Raw genomic sequence first — 14,908 nt, 5'->3', positions numbered from 1 at the left:
AATATGATTTTGCAAAAAAAATTTTTTATTATATTTTAATATGATGACCGGAATATATCACGTTTGTCCGGTAAATCGAATTCTTCCCGGACACGATGTCCGACGGCAAATTTTTCTAACGGAAACCCTGGTTCTGTCTGATGATACCCTTCGCTCTTTCTGTGTTTCAGATTGTGGACCAGGTCAACACCAAGTTGCCTGCCTCGTTTGTGGAGAAGCTGCTGGCACCAACCTCTCAGCTACTGGAGCTACGTTTCCACAGGGAGAAAGAGGTGTGTGTGTGTGTGTGCGCATGCATGCATGTGTGCAAGGTTATCGTTAAACCCATTTACACCAGCAAGAGAAGTGTGTGTGGGAGGGTGATAAGACATCAAAACCAGGTTTACAGTAGGAGAGGTGGAACACAGCACCTAGTTGAAATGGGGTGAGGTGTGTGTGTTTCCTAAATCAAGAGTAGAACAGTGTGGGTGTGTTTGTGCCTCTAGCTGTCTCTTAGTTTGACTGGAATGCACGTCGTACAAGAAAGTTGAATAGAAGCCAACTTGTATTCAGGTGAGACCTACAGGATTCCTCCTTGGTCAGGGCTTTTCCTGGCTCAAAATAAAGCTTAGGTGGAAGTGGAGGTGAAGCACATGCGTGAGAACTTTTTAGTGCGCCAGCAAACCAGGTGCTTGTTCTTATAATCGTTGTGCTGATTATTGAGGTGTGTAAAAAAATTAAATAAAAAAAATGTGTCAGTCATGTGTTCATTGTGCTACTCCCTCAAGGACAAGAACAATTACCTATTTAAACAATCGTTTGGTGGCTAATTAATTTGTTTGTTGTTGTTGTTGTGGTGGCGGTTACTCTATTCTTCTTTTTTATTAATTGTTTTTATTGGTTTGACTATACATGTTATTTTATGACCTTTGTAATGATGCAGTATTACGTATCCTGATCTCCTGAGAGATTTCTTTTTTCCACTCACAGTTGCTGTGAGGGGGGGGGGGGGTAAATTTCATGAATCTCCTAGGGCTGCCACAAACGATTATTTTCATAGTCGACTAGTCACCGATTATTTTAACGGTTAGTCGACTAATCGGATCATAAATTACAGCTTATCGCACAATTACTCAATCGCTCTTATTTAGCATCTTCTAAATCAGCTTCTAAATTTAGCTTGAAGTTGTTAGTTGTTGTTGTAGGCATGTGCTAACTAAAAATAAAGACAATTAAAATGATTGTTCACTCAAAAATAGATATTTTAATGAACTTTGCAGATTTATTTCTGGCATCACTTGCATGCAATGTAATGTAAAGAGTAGTAGAGAGTGCAAACTGCTGAGTAAAATGAGGTAGGCTAGGCACTAGGCAACCAAAAGAATACAAAAACAAAAATAAATACTTGTACAGAGTACAAAAGTTTTGCTTTGCTTCACTCATCTCTGGCATCAAACATACATTTTAAATGTATTGAATAGTGCTGCAAAATAAAATGAGGTAGGCACTAAGGCAACTAAAAAAGAGCAATTATCCACAAAAAGAAATGTTTGTAGAGAAAAGGTTTGGTCTCAATCAAATAACATAACAAAGAAAAGTGCAGGAGACTGAGCAAAGAAATTGTTTCTCTCCTGTGTGGACTATTCATTCATAGTGAGGAAAGTCAGCATTTCCACATGTTCTGGAGAGAGGCTTGCTCTCTTTTGAGAGCAGATGTTCCCTGCTGCAGAGAAGATCCTCTCGGATGGTGTGGAGGTTGCAGGGATGCACAGAAAAGATTTTGCCAGCTTTGATAGTGTGGGACTGGGGAAACGCCCCTAATGTGCGTTATTTTGGCAGGCGAGATGTCAAACTTTTCTACCACCTCCTCCTACAGCACATAACGTAAAATAATGTAAGAAGGCTTTTAACGTAACAATATCATTAGCCGCTAACTAGCTTACCGAGACGAGCCATCGTCTTCCTCGTCATCTGCCACAACGTGCTTCCTTTTTAGATGCTCGCGCATCATAGACGTGCTGCCATGATAAGCGAGTTCAGCTTTGCGAATTGTATATTTTACATTCTTTTTTTCAACGTTGTGGTTGAAATGCCCCCACACTTTAGAGGTACGAGGATGGGAAGACATTTCTCTGTTTGTTTTTCCGGGGATGTCACGTGTGCCCCGGATGACCGACACTGCGCATGTACATCAAAGACACTGGGAGACGCTAGCCAGTGGCAGCTTCAGGGAAGAAAAACGAATGCTTATCGCTTATTTCAGCTACAAAATGTAACATGTTTGCCTGGTTAAATAAAGGTAAAAAAAAAAAAAAAAAATGCGACGACGTCGATTACCAAATATGTCGGCGAAGATTTTGGTAATCGACGTCGTCGCGACTAGTCGACTAATCGTGGCAGCCCTAGAATCTCCCATCAAATTGTTTTGCCTTACTGTGACCAGCCCAGCTGTGAGCATGAGTGAAGAGTAGGCCTACATGTTTCCAGGCTGCCTAAGCTTTTTCAAAACAGGAAAAACCCTGTTGGTGTAGTGATGAGGTTTTGAGGTGACCGAGAATGCAGAAAGAGTACATTCATTGGCTAGAGGGCTTCTTGCATACTAGAGCCCTGAAGCTTAGAAAGTCAAGACTGTCAGTATGTGTTTGGACTTGATGTTGGTACGACTCACTGTGCTTTTGGATCTTTCGAGCGTGTGGTGTGTGTTGGCCTGTGCATCTCCTGTACATTCGTGTGTGTGTGTGTGTGTGTGTGTGTGTGTTGGCTTCTCGGTGCATGTGCATTCATGTATGCACTTTTGTGTGTCTCTTCTGCACATGAACAAATATGTGTGTGTGTGTGTCTCCGTGCGTGTGTGTTCCCCCAGGTGATGGCGGCGGCCCACGGCGTCTACCAGGCCGTCCTCAGCCTCAAGAACATCCCCATTCTGGAGGCGGCCTACAAGCTGGTGCTGGGGGAGATGGGCTGTGCCCTGGCTAGTCTCCTAGCCCCCCTGGGCGCCACCGCCTGTCCCCACATCCAACACCCGGTGTTCGCGTCTCTCACCCTGGACCCCGAGAGGGCCGAGTTCACCCTCATCTTCAACCTCACTGCCCTCACCACCATCGGCAACACTAAGAACTCCCTCATAGGGGTACGTTCGCTTTGTTTCTTTGAGCAAAGTGTGTACGTTTTCGGGGACCAGCTCTCTCTTGGCTAAAAGAAAGAGATTCTTAATCTTTAATGAGATTAATCCGGTAGAATAAAGGTTGGGTAACGTCTGATGATTATCCTATGAAATGCAGGTGTTTTACCTTTTTGTAGTTGTTTAGTCTTGGTGGTAAAGTGGTACAGTCAGTAGCCTGAAGTCTTAAGCTTTAGCCTTTAGTCAGCCTCAAAGTAAGTAAGTAAAGCTTTATTTATATAGCACCTTTCATACAAGAAATGCAGCTCAAAGTGCTTTACAACAGGAATAAGAAAGTGAATATAAAAACATATACAAGCATAGAATGAATATAAAAGCAGGGGAAAACAGTAAAAAGGTAAAGATAAATGTAAAAAAGGGAAACAATGTACAACCTCTGCCTTAACGATACGGCAGCGTCAGATCACAGTATTTTAACCAACTGCATTTGTACTGTCGTCTGTCAACTGGATCTGTAGCCTAACTGTTAGGCCCTAACAGACTAGAGAACCACGCCTGTTCACCTCAGACTAGAGAACCAGACCCGTTCACCTCAGACAAAGATAGCTTATAGCTATCAGTGCACTCGAACAACATTGTCTGAGCTTTTCCAAGAGTGCCATTGTATAGTGGTTTATGTCGATTTGATGTTCATGGATGTACATGTTGAGCGGAGGTTGACTGTTGTGCTCAGGTGGTTGTACATGTACCCATGCTCTCCCTCTCTCCTCTCCCTCTGTGGTAGATGTGGGCCCTGTCTCCCACTGTGTTTGCGCTGCTCAGCCACAACCTGCTGGTCGTCCACTCTGAGATGGCCGTCTACCACCCCGCAGTGCAGTACGCTGTCCTCTACACACTCTACTCTCACTGTACCAGGTAAACACACACACGCGCTATACCCACTCTACCTGAGGTCTGCTATCATGTCCTCTATTCACAATGTTCATGTGTACACTGCTCTTGTACTACGCGTAGTATCGCTGTACTCAATCCCCAATGGTCTTTGACTCCCCTTGTAGATCATTATAATTGATCTGACTCTGATCCCTCTCCCCCCCCCCCCCCCTCTCCCGTGCAGACATGACCACTTCATCTCCTCCAGTCTCTCGTCGTCCTCTCCCTCTCTGTTCGACGGCGCTGTGATCAGCACAGTCACCACGGCAACCAAGAAACACTTCAGCACGCTGCTCAGCCTACTGGGAATGTTGCTGAGCAAGGAGCACCTCTACCCGGAGGCCAGGTACACACACACACACACACACACACACACACACACACAGTCCGCCTTGAGGTGCCTACTCTGTCTACCTTATGATCACCATAAGCCAAGGCTATAGATAGATATCAAGAGGTCTGTTTTTTTTCTTCCCATCAATGTGGTGTTTTGTCTGTTTTTGCTTCTGTGCAGAAAGCTGCTGCTGACTTGGGCTCTCGAGGTGTCTCTGATGATGAAGAAGTCTGACACCTACTCCCCCCTCTTCGCCCTGTCCTCCTTCCACAAGTTCTGCAAAGGCCTGCTGGCCAATGGTGTGTGTGTGGGTGTCTGTGGGTGTGTGTGTGAGATGCTTTGTCTGCGTGGGTGGGTGATGTCCATCAACCATGATGTACATTTACAAAAAATCAGTGTCAACTTTGTCATGCCACTCATATCCATAGCCTTTTGGGGGGTGTATTAAAGTGTCTTATTTTGTGTGTGTGTATGCCGGGGGTCTTGCTTGTGAGCGTGTGTTAAAGTGAAGGGAGTGTGACGTCCCTCTGCTCTTCTCCATAGCACTGAATGAAGACCCGGCCGTCTGCCTGCAGACCTGCAACAGCCTCCAGGTCCTCTCCTCCTCCCTGTCTACTGAGCTGCTGCAGAGGTAACACACACACACACACACACACAGTAGTCTTATAAATGCTTGTGTGTATTGACATGCGGCGTGTGTGTAACATCTTCTGTTGTGTGTGTGTTAATATGCTGTGTGTGTGTAACATCTTCTCCCGTGTGTGTGTGTGTGTGTGTGTGTGTGGATATGCGTGTGTGTGTGTGTGTGTGTCATCTTCTCTCCTGTGTGTGTGTGTGTCATCTTCTCCCGTGTGTGTGTGTGTGTGTGTGTGTGTGTGTGTGTGTGTGTGTGTGTCATCTTCTCCCTTGTGTGTGTGTGTGGATATGCGGTGTGTGTGTGTGTAACATCTCATCCCTGGCCTGTCAGGTGTGTTGACGTGTGCCGGGTGCAGCTGGTGCACTCTGCGGTGAGAGTGAGGCAGGCCTACGGCAAGCTGCTGAGGACAATCCCCCTGGACGTGGCTCTCAGGTCAGCAGAACCGCCCGCCTGCCTCTGTGCGGTCTGTGTCTCTAGGACGTTACTCAACAGTATAGAGACCCTGTCCAGTCATGAGCAGACTTCACACCTGGAGATATCTCTAAGAGTGTCGTAAACGTTTAATGACAGCTATTATCAGTGTTGTGTGTCGCCACCCTCCCTGTTACCACGTACCACGGTGTTTCTAAAGGTGTGTGTGTGTCTCAGTAACCACAGCCACCCAGAGATCGGGGAGATCTCCCTGGCCATCAGGCGTCACATGGGCCGAGCCCCCAGCAGCACCTTCCACCCGCAGGACTTCAGTGACGTCATCAGCTTCATCCTCTACGGCGCCCTGCACCGCGGCGGGTAGGTCTAACACACTAGTGTGTGTGTGTGTGTGTGTGTGTGACTTTCTCAACAAAGAATGTGTGTGTGTGTGTGTTTCATCTCTGTGTGTGTGTGTGTTTCATCTCTGTGTGTGTGTGTGTGTGTGTGTGTCCACAGTAAAGAGCCGTGGCTGGAGCGACTGTACCACAGCTGCCAGCGTCTGGAGAAGCGGGACGGCGGGGCGTCATCTCGTGACGGGGGGGCGGGCGTCCGCGAGGGCGGGGGAGGCGTGTGCGTGCCGCGGGCCCTGCTGAAGACTGAGGCGGTGATGTGGCAGTGGGCCGTGTGGGAGGCGGCTCAGTTCACGGTGCTGTCGAAACTCCGCACCCCGCTGGGACGGGCACAGGACACCTTCCAGACCATTGAGGGTAAGAGAGAGTGTGAGTGTGTGTGTGTGCAAACATACGACACCTACCAGATCATTGAGAACACGCGCACATACCTGACACCTTCCACCATTAAGGGCAAGCTGACCATAGATGCACAAAGTTATGGCAAAAAAAAAAAATATGTCACCAAACACTAAGAAATAAATGGAGCAATTTCATTTTCATCTTGTAGTTGAGAATTCCAGAATTCAGAGAAGGTGTTCTCATCTGAATCTGTCTCTCTCTCTTTCCTCCAGGGATGATCCGCAGCCTGGCGGCCCACAGCGTGAACACCGAGCAGGAGCTCAGCCAATGGAGCGGCGGCGACACTGACGACGGTCACCATGCCAACCAGCTGCGGCTGGCGCTGCTGCTGCAGTTCCTGGAGAACCTGGAGAAGCTGATGTACAACGCCTACGAGGGCTGTGCTAACGCGCTGACTGCTCCTCCTAAGGTAAACACACACACACACACACACACTTGAAGTACAATGCCTGTCAGGGCTGTGTAAATGACACACACCTGGTGAGGCTGATGTCCACCGGGGTTGTGCAGGACTTACAGGTGGGTGTAATCACCATCAAGTTTTTCCAGTGATTTGAGTTTGGACCATCGTTGTTGGAAATAATTGTGTTCATTAGTGTTTGTCAACCTCTGGAATCATACCTCTGTTGATGTATGTCATTTTTCAACCCCCAAAATAAAATCCAATACGACACCTAATCGGTCGAGTCCATTCAGTGCCGGGTTTTGTGCTAAATTCCCCATTCCCGTCCCTTCTCCCAGGGCATCCGGACGTTCTTCTACACCAACCGGCAGACGTGTCAGGATTGGCTGACGCGCATCCGCCTGGCGCTGATGAGGGTGGGGCTTCTCTCCGGCCAACCGGCTGTCACCGTCCGCCACGGCTTCGACCTGCTCACCGAGATCAAGAACAGCAGCACTCAGGTACAGGCCTCCACGCTGCCACGTCCACTCAACCACCAGCAGGCCCGACACACCCAGGCTCTCTTTGGAATCACATACTACTACTGTACCTACTCAATGATTGCCTCCCCAGATTAAGTGAATGAGGTACAACATCCTCTCTCTCTTTGTCTCTGTCTCTTCTCTCTCTGTGTGTAGGGTCCGGAGCTGGAGGTTCCTCTGATGATGCTGGTGGAGGCTCTGTGTGAGCTGCGCTGCCCTGAGGCCATCCAGGGCCTGGCTGCCTGGAGCCTCTCCAACACAGGCAAGAGCTTGGCCTGGGTGGGCTCTGTGGCTCTGCAGGCCGAGGGACGGTAAGGAGATGCTGTTAATGTGCCATAGTGTGGGACAGTTTATAGTACTGACGTGTCCTACAGCTGACAAGTGTTCTAACCCTGCCCCCCCCCCAACACACTTCCTACTCCTGGTGGATATTCCATCAACGTTGCTAAAGGAAAATCCAGGCTTATTTTTGATAAATCTGGTGAGATTTATCAAGATAATCCTGGATTTTTATGAAGTCTCGTGAGGCTTATCAGAATAAGCCTGGATTTTTCCTTTAACGACGTTGATGGAATACCCCCACGTATTCTCTCCTCTCCTTCTAAGATTTCATGCTGCTGACTTTTTTAATTTTATTATTATAATATAATACATTTCAGTAGGACCTCTCCTCCTAAGAAAACAAGTCTTCCATTGATGTGTGAAGGCTGTTGTTTAGGGCTGGGTATCGCCACTGATTTCCCAAAACGATTCGATTCCGATTCACAGCTCCCAATTCGATTCGATTCACGATTCGATTCGATTCGATTCGATTCCGATTCGATCTAGTTACAATATACATTTTTTGCTTGAATATGAAAGAGATTCTCCGAACTAATGCTATAAATGGTTCAAGGAACCCTATAACATGTAGTATTGTTAAACATATCAATGAATTGACTCCAAAGCAGTTACATGAATGTGCTTTTTATTTACATATGACTTTGCTTTTGTCCAGCTCATCTCTATCGTCACATTTTTAAAATCCAAAATGCACCCAGACATCTGACTTTAAGCCTGGTGGTGACTTGAGTGTCCCTGCCATCGCCATGTTTTTAGATTTTAGTGTTGAGACCTCACGTTGCGTGAGATATGATAAATTCTTGTAGCGCGAGATCTGGCCACGAGATCTCGTTGCGGGTTGAAGCTGCAAGCAAAAAAAAAAAAAAAAAAAAATTTTTTTTTTTTAAAAATCGATCTCGGGATTTATGAATCGATATATCGCTCATTTAATGAAGATCGATTCAGAATCGGGAAATCGATTTTTTGAACCCAGCCCTACTGTTGTTGTAAGTGTGCTGGCTGCGTGTGTCGTCAGGTTTGAGAAGGCAGCTCTGGAGTACCAGGAGCAGCTGTGTGCCGTCACGGGGATGGACTGCTCCATCAGAGGCTTCGACCGCTCCCTACTCAAACTCTCCGGCTCCACCAACAGCAGCACGGCCAGCCCCAAACACACCAGCAACGGTGAGCGCACACACACACACAAACCTGAGATGGAGGATAAAGTCATACTCATTTCACACTACTGGTTATGCCTCCATGATATTGCTGAAACTGTACTGGAATGGATAATATGAATATGATAAATGTTTCAAACCAACACAGTATGGTTTCGATTGATCCTGCACTGTGTAATTTAAACGTAAATAGTTTATATCTAAATGTTTTATTTGGCCCTCATGTAGTAAAAATGTACCTCATTATACTGTGATAACAGTTCCTTCAAGGTAGTGTGGGTGATGAGAGATTGCCGAAAGTCAACATTTTCGAACAATCTCGTAGATTGTCTGAAACCCAACGAGTGAATGACCCTCGGCACACTTATTTTTCACACAAAACCGTCTGTCTTCTCCAGGTGACGGCAGGAAGACTGTGCTGCTCAAGTCCAGCGAGTGTTCGGCCGAGGTGCTCAACTTCCTGGCCAACAAGGCCAGCGAGTGCTACGTGGCGCTCTGCGACTGGACCTCGGTGCAGGAGTGGCAGGCCAGCGTCCACGCCCTCAAGAAGAACGCCAGCAACCCGGCGACGGTCAACCTCAAGACGGACTTCAACTACATCCGGGCGCTGAGGTGCTTTGAAGACGGAGACTTCCAGGAATGCCGATCACAGCTGGAGCTGCTGCCTGGAGAAGACTACGGCCTTCTGAACTCCACCACCACCAAGGACAAACTGGGTAAGAGAGCTCAGAGTGAGCTCAGAGAGAGAGAGAGTGTGTGTGTGTGACGTGTGTCTTATTGTGTGTGTGTGTGTGTGTGTGTGTGTGTGTGTGAGACGTGTCTTATTGTGTGTGTGTGTGTGTGTGTGTGTGTGTGTGACGTGTGTCTTATCGTGGGTGTTTCAGATCTCAAGAGACTCCTGCCGGCCGTGTTGAGCCCAGACCCCTCCGAGCTGCAGAAGGCCATCGAGGTGCAACTCCTCCGGAGCGCCGTGGGCATCATGACGACAGTCAATCACGACGACGAGCCGAAGGCCACGCCCACCTCTGAGTGAGTGCCGTTTGTCTGGGACATCAGAGCAGTGTCCACCAGTCTTGTTCTTGGGGACTCGCCCCTTCAGACCCAACAGCTAGGCCTTTTCTCTTGCTGTGAAGGGGCGGCAGGTAGCCTCGCTTAGAGAGGCTGTCTAGCAACCGGAGGTCGCTGGTTCAATCCCCGCCTCAGGAGGAAGTCGGATGTGAGCTGGTGACTGGAGGGTTGCTGGTGTCATATCTATAGCACCACTGCTGTTGTGCCCTTGAGCAAGGCACTTTAACCCCTAATTGCTCCAGGGGCGCTGACTATGGCTGACCCTGTGCCTAGGGCAAAAAATACATTTTGTTGTACTTGTATTTTCATTGACAACGATTTTTGTGTGACTGACAAGTTGAATCAAATTTTTTTAAAAGCTGGTGTCTGTCGTGGAAGTGGTGTTTATGTGATTGCGTTAACATGACTTCTGTGGTTGCTGCTGCAGCACCCTGGTTCGGTACCTGAAGCAGACGGGTCGTATCTCTCTGGGTCCTCTACGTCTCTCCACGCTCACCCTCTCCGACGCCCTGCCTACCCTCACCACCCTGCAGCTGCACTGTGCCTCAGCACTGGAGAACACGCTCACTGGACAGGAGGTACGTGCACACACACACACACACACTTCTCAACCTGCAGTTGTTGTACTACTGTACAAGCTTAGGAGAAATCACACTCTCAACAGGCACCAGGTCTAACTCTTTCTGTCTGTCTCTTTCTCTCTCTCTCTTGCTCTCTCTCTCTCGCTCTCTCTCTCTCCTGTGCAGGACGATCTGATTCCTCTGTACAGCGAGGCTCTGAGCACCTGTAAGCAGCAGGATGTCCAGCCCTGGCTCCACGCTCTCAGATACACCATCTTCCAGAGAGAACTCCTGCTCAAACTCAATGGTATGTTTTATTTCTGTGTTGAAAGCTCTGTGTGCATGTTTTAGACTGCCTGTGGGAGGGGGGGGGGGGTTGCGTAGGTGTGCAACTGATTTCTTACATTACTCTCTCCCTCCCTCCTCTCTCTCTCTCTACCTCCCCCTCCTCTTCCCCCCCCCCCCCCCCCAGGCTGCTCGGCTCCAGTCGACGCCCACCTGATGGAACTCTGCCTGACCGCCGTGAAATTCGCTCGGAAACAGGGCAACATCGCCCTGGCAACCCGTCTGCTCGGCCAATGCGGCGAGCCCGACGAAGAGGAGGTGGACGACGAGGAGGGGGAGGGGCTGAGCCGCGCGTTCAGACGTCTGACGCTAGAGGGCACCGTGGGGGAGAAGTGGGGCCCCGAGCTGCAGATCGAGAAGGCCAAAGTCCTGTGTACGGCAGGTGAGTCACGTCTATGGGCCTCTACAATAATGTATATGTCTATGGGTCTCTACAATAATGTATATGGCTATGGGCCTCTACAATAATGTTTATGGCTATGGGCCTCTACCATAATGTATATGTCTATGGGCCTCTACCATAATGTATATGGCTATGGGCCTCTACAATAATGTATATGTCTATGGGTCTCTACCATAATGTATATGGCTATGGGCCTCTACAATAATGTTTATGGCTATGGGCCTCTACCATAATGTATATGTCTATGGGCCTCTACCATAATGTATATGGCTATGGGCCTCTACAATAATGTATGTCTATGGGCCTCTACCATAATGTATATGTCTATGGGTCTCTACAATAATGTATATGTCTATGGGCCTCTACAATAATGTATATGTCTATGGGTCTCTACAATAATGTATATGTCTATGGGTCTCTACAATAATGTGTATGGCTATGGGCCTCTACAATAATGTGTATGGCTATGGGCCTCTACAATAATGTATATGTCTATGGGCCTCTACAATAATGTAAATGGCTCTCAAATGGCCGCCTCTCCTTCACTCTGTCTCATGGTAGTGCAATAGGGTGCACTTTGGCCGAGTCCTAAGAGCACTACGTAGGGAACAGGGCCACTGTACCCTAGACCCCCTAGTCCCTGCACCCTACACACTTGTGTACATCTGAAAAGATTAGATGGCGTAAGCAACATGGTGAATAACCTTGTTTGATTAGTCATCAAAGATGCAGCTTCTTACTGCCTTGCCTATAACCACCCCCTCCCTCCTCAGGTCAGTCCATGGCAGCCATGGAGATGCTGAGCTCGTGCGCCCTCTCTTACTGCCGCTCTGGCAAGTGCGAGCGCGCCGCCTGCCGCTCGGTGCTCACTCTGTGCAAGTGGCTGCTGGCCGACTGGAAGGACCTGACCCCGCAGCTCAAACAGGTGGGGAGTCGGATTACTCCGTTACGCCCGTTAAGCGTCCGTGATTGCGGCCTTATTCCGACGCAGCGCCGAGCTGCCAAGAATGGCTAAGCTTCTCGTTGAACACAAATGTTTTGTTTTTTTCTCTCCAGGTGGTGAAGAGGTCGGTGGTGGTGGTGAACCCGGCGACCCCTGCCGCGGCCGCTCTGCCCCCCCTCAGCCGCAACATCGCCGCCCTGCTGGAGCTGCCTCTAGAGGACCAGGGCATGCCTCGCATCACTGCTGAAACTACAGGTAGGCGAGAGAGCTGTGTGTGTGCGTGTGTGTGCGCAAGCTCTTACTCACACACACGCACAACCCGTCACCCTGTAGCTATGTTGATAGTTAGTTAGTTATATTAGGTGTATGTGGATTACTACTGCCTGCGTTGACTAAGTCCCTGTAATTTCCAATTGGGGATTAATAAAGTAATATTGTATTTAATAAGATTTGAGTCACGCAACACCACTAAGATCACGTGTCATTACTTTCTATGACTTTTCTATTCCTATTATTATTCTACCAGTCTATTGTTCGACAGTGAGACTCATTTTAATAGTGAATTTATTGATTCATTTTAGAGGCAAAATATCTGGTGTGCTTGTTGATATTTAGTATTATTAGCTTCCCCTAATGCTCTGTATGTCTTCTCTCTCCAGTGAGTGTGGGGGTAGGGGAGCCAGACTTCGTGCTGGGCCAGCTGTACCAACTCTCCACCACCCAGGCTCCGGAGGTGGCCAAGTCCTGGGCGGCCCTCGCCAGCTGGGCGTACCGCTGGGGCAGGAAGGTGGTGGACAACGCCAGGTCCGTTTACCCCCCCCCCCGATTAAACAGGAAGTTCTGACTTAAGACACTTACAGTATGTCAAGACCTGATCTGAGCAGAGAAGACGGTCTGTTTGGAGAGCAGAAACAGCCATGTCATTCTGTCTTTCTCTCTTTCTATCTCCTCTCCAGCCAAGGGGAAGGTGTGCCTCTTCTCCCGGGTGAGAAAAAGGAAATTGAGGAGCTGCTCCCATCATGCACCAGTGAAGAGGACAAGGAGACCATCTTCAGTATCCTGGGCCAGGCCATGTGTCGCCCTGCCGGTATCCAGGTAGGAGGCGCCAACCTGAAAGGCGACTGTCTCAAACACCGACATTTTCTAAGCTATCCACCCAGTCATCCCATCACTGTGTCATTTAAAGCCACTAACGTCGTCACTAACGACTTTTCCCCCGCCCCCCCCAGGACGAGGACATGGCGCTGCAGCAGGAGGAGGACGAGGAGGACGACATGGTGGACGTGATCTGGCGCCAGCTGCTGAGCTCCTGCCCCTGGCTGGGCGAGGCGGGCGAGGCCGTGACCGAGGGCCTCATCCGCGTGTGGCGGCGCGTGGTGGACCGCATTTTCAGCCTCTACAGGGTCTCCTGCAGGGCCTACTTCACCTTCCTCAAACTCAACGCCGGACATGTAAGAGACACCGCCCAACCCGTTTGACGACAACGCATAGATATGGAATATATACAAAACTAATAAGAGAATTCTTTATTTTCCGCTCAGACCCACACGTTTTAAAAGTAGGCGTTATTAAATAAAACATTTAGGTTAATATTGTGTTTCTCATTTATTTTCTTTTGATCTGATTATCCTCCCCGTTTTTTTTGTGTCGGATTCTCCAGGTGCCCATCGACGAGGACGACCCCAAGCTGCTCCTGTCCAATCAGAACAGCAAGCAGAGCAACGACGACGTGATCGTCATGGCCACGCTGCGCCTGCTCCGCCTGCTGGTGAAGCATGCCGGGGAGCTGAGAGAGGGGCTGGAGCTGGGACTGGCCTCCACACCCACCGCACCTTGGAGAGGTAAACACCAGGCTCCCCTCCCTGTCTGTGTCCTCCTCTGTATTAGCTTTGGCCCGGGGTGTAGAAGCTAGGCTTCCCCCTTTTATGGGCTTGAGGTTTTAAAAGACAAGTCGAAAGGGTGGGATAGCATTTGTACCTATTTCCTTGCTGTCTAGTGTCTACATGTGGCGAATTCCACAAGATAACGCTCTCCACCCCCCCAACCGCCCCCCAGGTATCATCCCCCAGCTGTTCTCTCGTCTGAACCACCCGGAGGCCTACATCAGACAGAGCATCTGCAGCCTGCTGTGCCGCGTGGCCCAGGACTCTCCTCACCTCATCCTCTACCCCGCCATCGTGGGCTCCCTTTCACTGGGAGGAGAGGCCCAGAACGCAGGTGTGCCCACACACACACACACACACGCACACACACTACTCAGACATAACTGTCAGCATTCCACACTTTTTCCCACACTCCAACCTTGAGTCATGAAATTCAGCCAACAGTTTTTTTTGTTTGTTTTATTTAACTACTGTTGTGGTTGTGCAACAGTGATGCATTGGCAGCCTGTATTTACTCTTTTTTTCTTTTATTCACCGCTGTCTCCAGGCAACAAGCTTCCGGCGGCCCTGCCCACGTTCCTGGGGAACATGCAGGGGGAGGGTCTGTGTGAGGGGGAGGAGCAAACGGGCAGCAACCCCGCCTCTCAGGAGAGCGGCGGGCGGGGGGAGGAGCTGGTGCTGTGCTCCAGCCAGGACCAGGCCATGATGCAGGACTGCTACAGCAAGATCGTGGACAAGCTGTCTGCCGCCAACCCCACCATGGTGCTGCAGGTAAATGTCCCCTCCCCCGTTGGATACCAATAGTGTGAATAGTGGCCACAGGTATCTTAAGGACAGTTCACACCAAAGATCCGAGATGAGACCTTTTTAGAACATCCAACTTCTGAATTATCTTTTGGTCTGAACTGCCCAGTTTTAGAATGTTGGTTGTCGAGTTTTTCTCTGCGACGCTCTAAAACGGTCTCGTTGCGGATATTTTGTTCTGAACCGGCCGTAACATGTAAATATTTCCCTCTGACCAGTTTCAGTTTTACCATAGTACAGGTATTCCAGGTGAAT

General features: G+C 49.1%; 1 protein-coding gene across 1 annotated transcript in view; it reads left to right on the top strand.

Moving 5' to 3' along the window:
• The window catches only part of smg1 (SMG1 nonsense mediated mRNA decay associated PI3K related kinase), a gene marked incomplete at its 5' end in the record, with an annotated part of 54,142 nt that overhangs the window by 14,823 nt on the left and 24,411 nt on the right, over window positions 1–14,908 (top strand). Inside the window, 26 exons of the mRNA XM_080524022.1 lie at window positions 171–272; window positions 2,843–3,109; window positions 3,885–4,015; window positions 4,218–4,379; window positions 4,548–4,666; window positions 4,911–4,998; window positions 5,335–5,436; window positions 5,653–5,793; window positions 5,932–6,182; window positions 6,440–6,636; window positions 6,969–7,130; window positions 7,308–7,462; window positions 8,509–8,654; window positions 9,046–9,363; window positions 9,532–9,676; window positions 10,143–10,293; window positions 10,462–10,582; window positions 10,748–11,002; window positions 11,797–11,948; window positions 12,080–12,221; window positions 12,626–12,770; window positions 12,923–13,061; window positions 13,196–13,417; window positions 13,627–13,807; window positions 14,022–14,183; window positions 14,397–14,620. Of these exons, the coding sequence (XP_080380148.1) occupies window positions 171–272; window positions 2,843–3,109; window positions 3,885–4,015; window positions 4,218–4,379; window positions 4,548–4,666; window positions 4,911–4,998; window positions 5,335–5,436; window positions 5,653–5,793; window positions 5,932–6,182; window positions 6,440–6,636; window positions 6,969–7,130; window positions 7,308–7,462; window positions 8,509–8,654; window positions 9,046–9,363; window positions 9,532–9,676; window positions 10,143–10,293; window positions 10,462–10,582; window positions 10,748–11,002; window positions 11,797–11,948; window positions 12,080–12,221; window positions 12,626–12,770; window positions 12,923–13,061; window positions 13,196–13,417; window positions 13,627–13,807; window positions 14,022–14,183; window positions 14,397–14,620 (4,380 nt within the window). The remainder of the gene's footprint in view (window positions 1–170; window positions 273–2,842; window positions 3,110–3,884; window positions 4,016–4,217; window positions 4,380–4,547; window positions 4,667–4,910; window positions 4,999–5,334; window positions 5,437–5,652; window positions 5,794–5,931; window positions 6,183–6,439; window positions 6,637–6,968; window positions 7,131–7,307; window positions 7,463–8,508; window positions 8,655–9,045; window positions 9,364–9,531; window positions 9,677–10,142; window positions 10,294–10,461; window positions 10,583–10,747; window positions 11,003–11,796; window positions 11,949–12,079; window positions 12,222–12,625; window positions 12,771–12,922; window positions 13,062–13,195; window positions 13,418–13,626; window positions 13,808–14,021; window positions 14,184–14,396; window positions 14,621–14,908) is intronic.

The sequence above is a fragment of the Nansenia antarctica genome (genome assembly GCF_963989245.1).
Source record: "Nansenia antarctica genome assembly, chromosome: 2".
NCBI lineage: Eukaryota > Metazoa > Chordata > Actinopteri > Argentiniformes > Microstomatidae > Nansenia > Nansenia antarctica.
The sequence above is the reverse complement of the archived record's forward strand: the minus strand, read 5'-3'. Positions and strand labels throughout refer to the sequence as shown.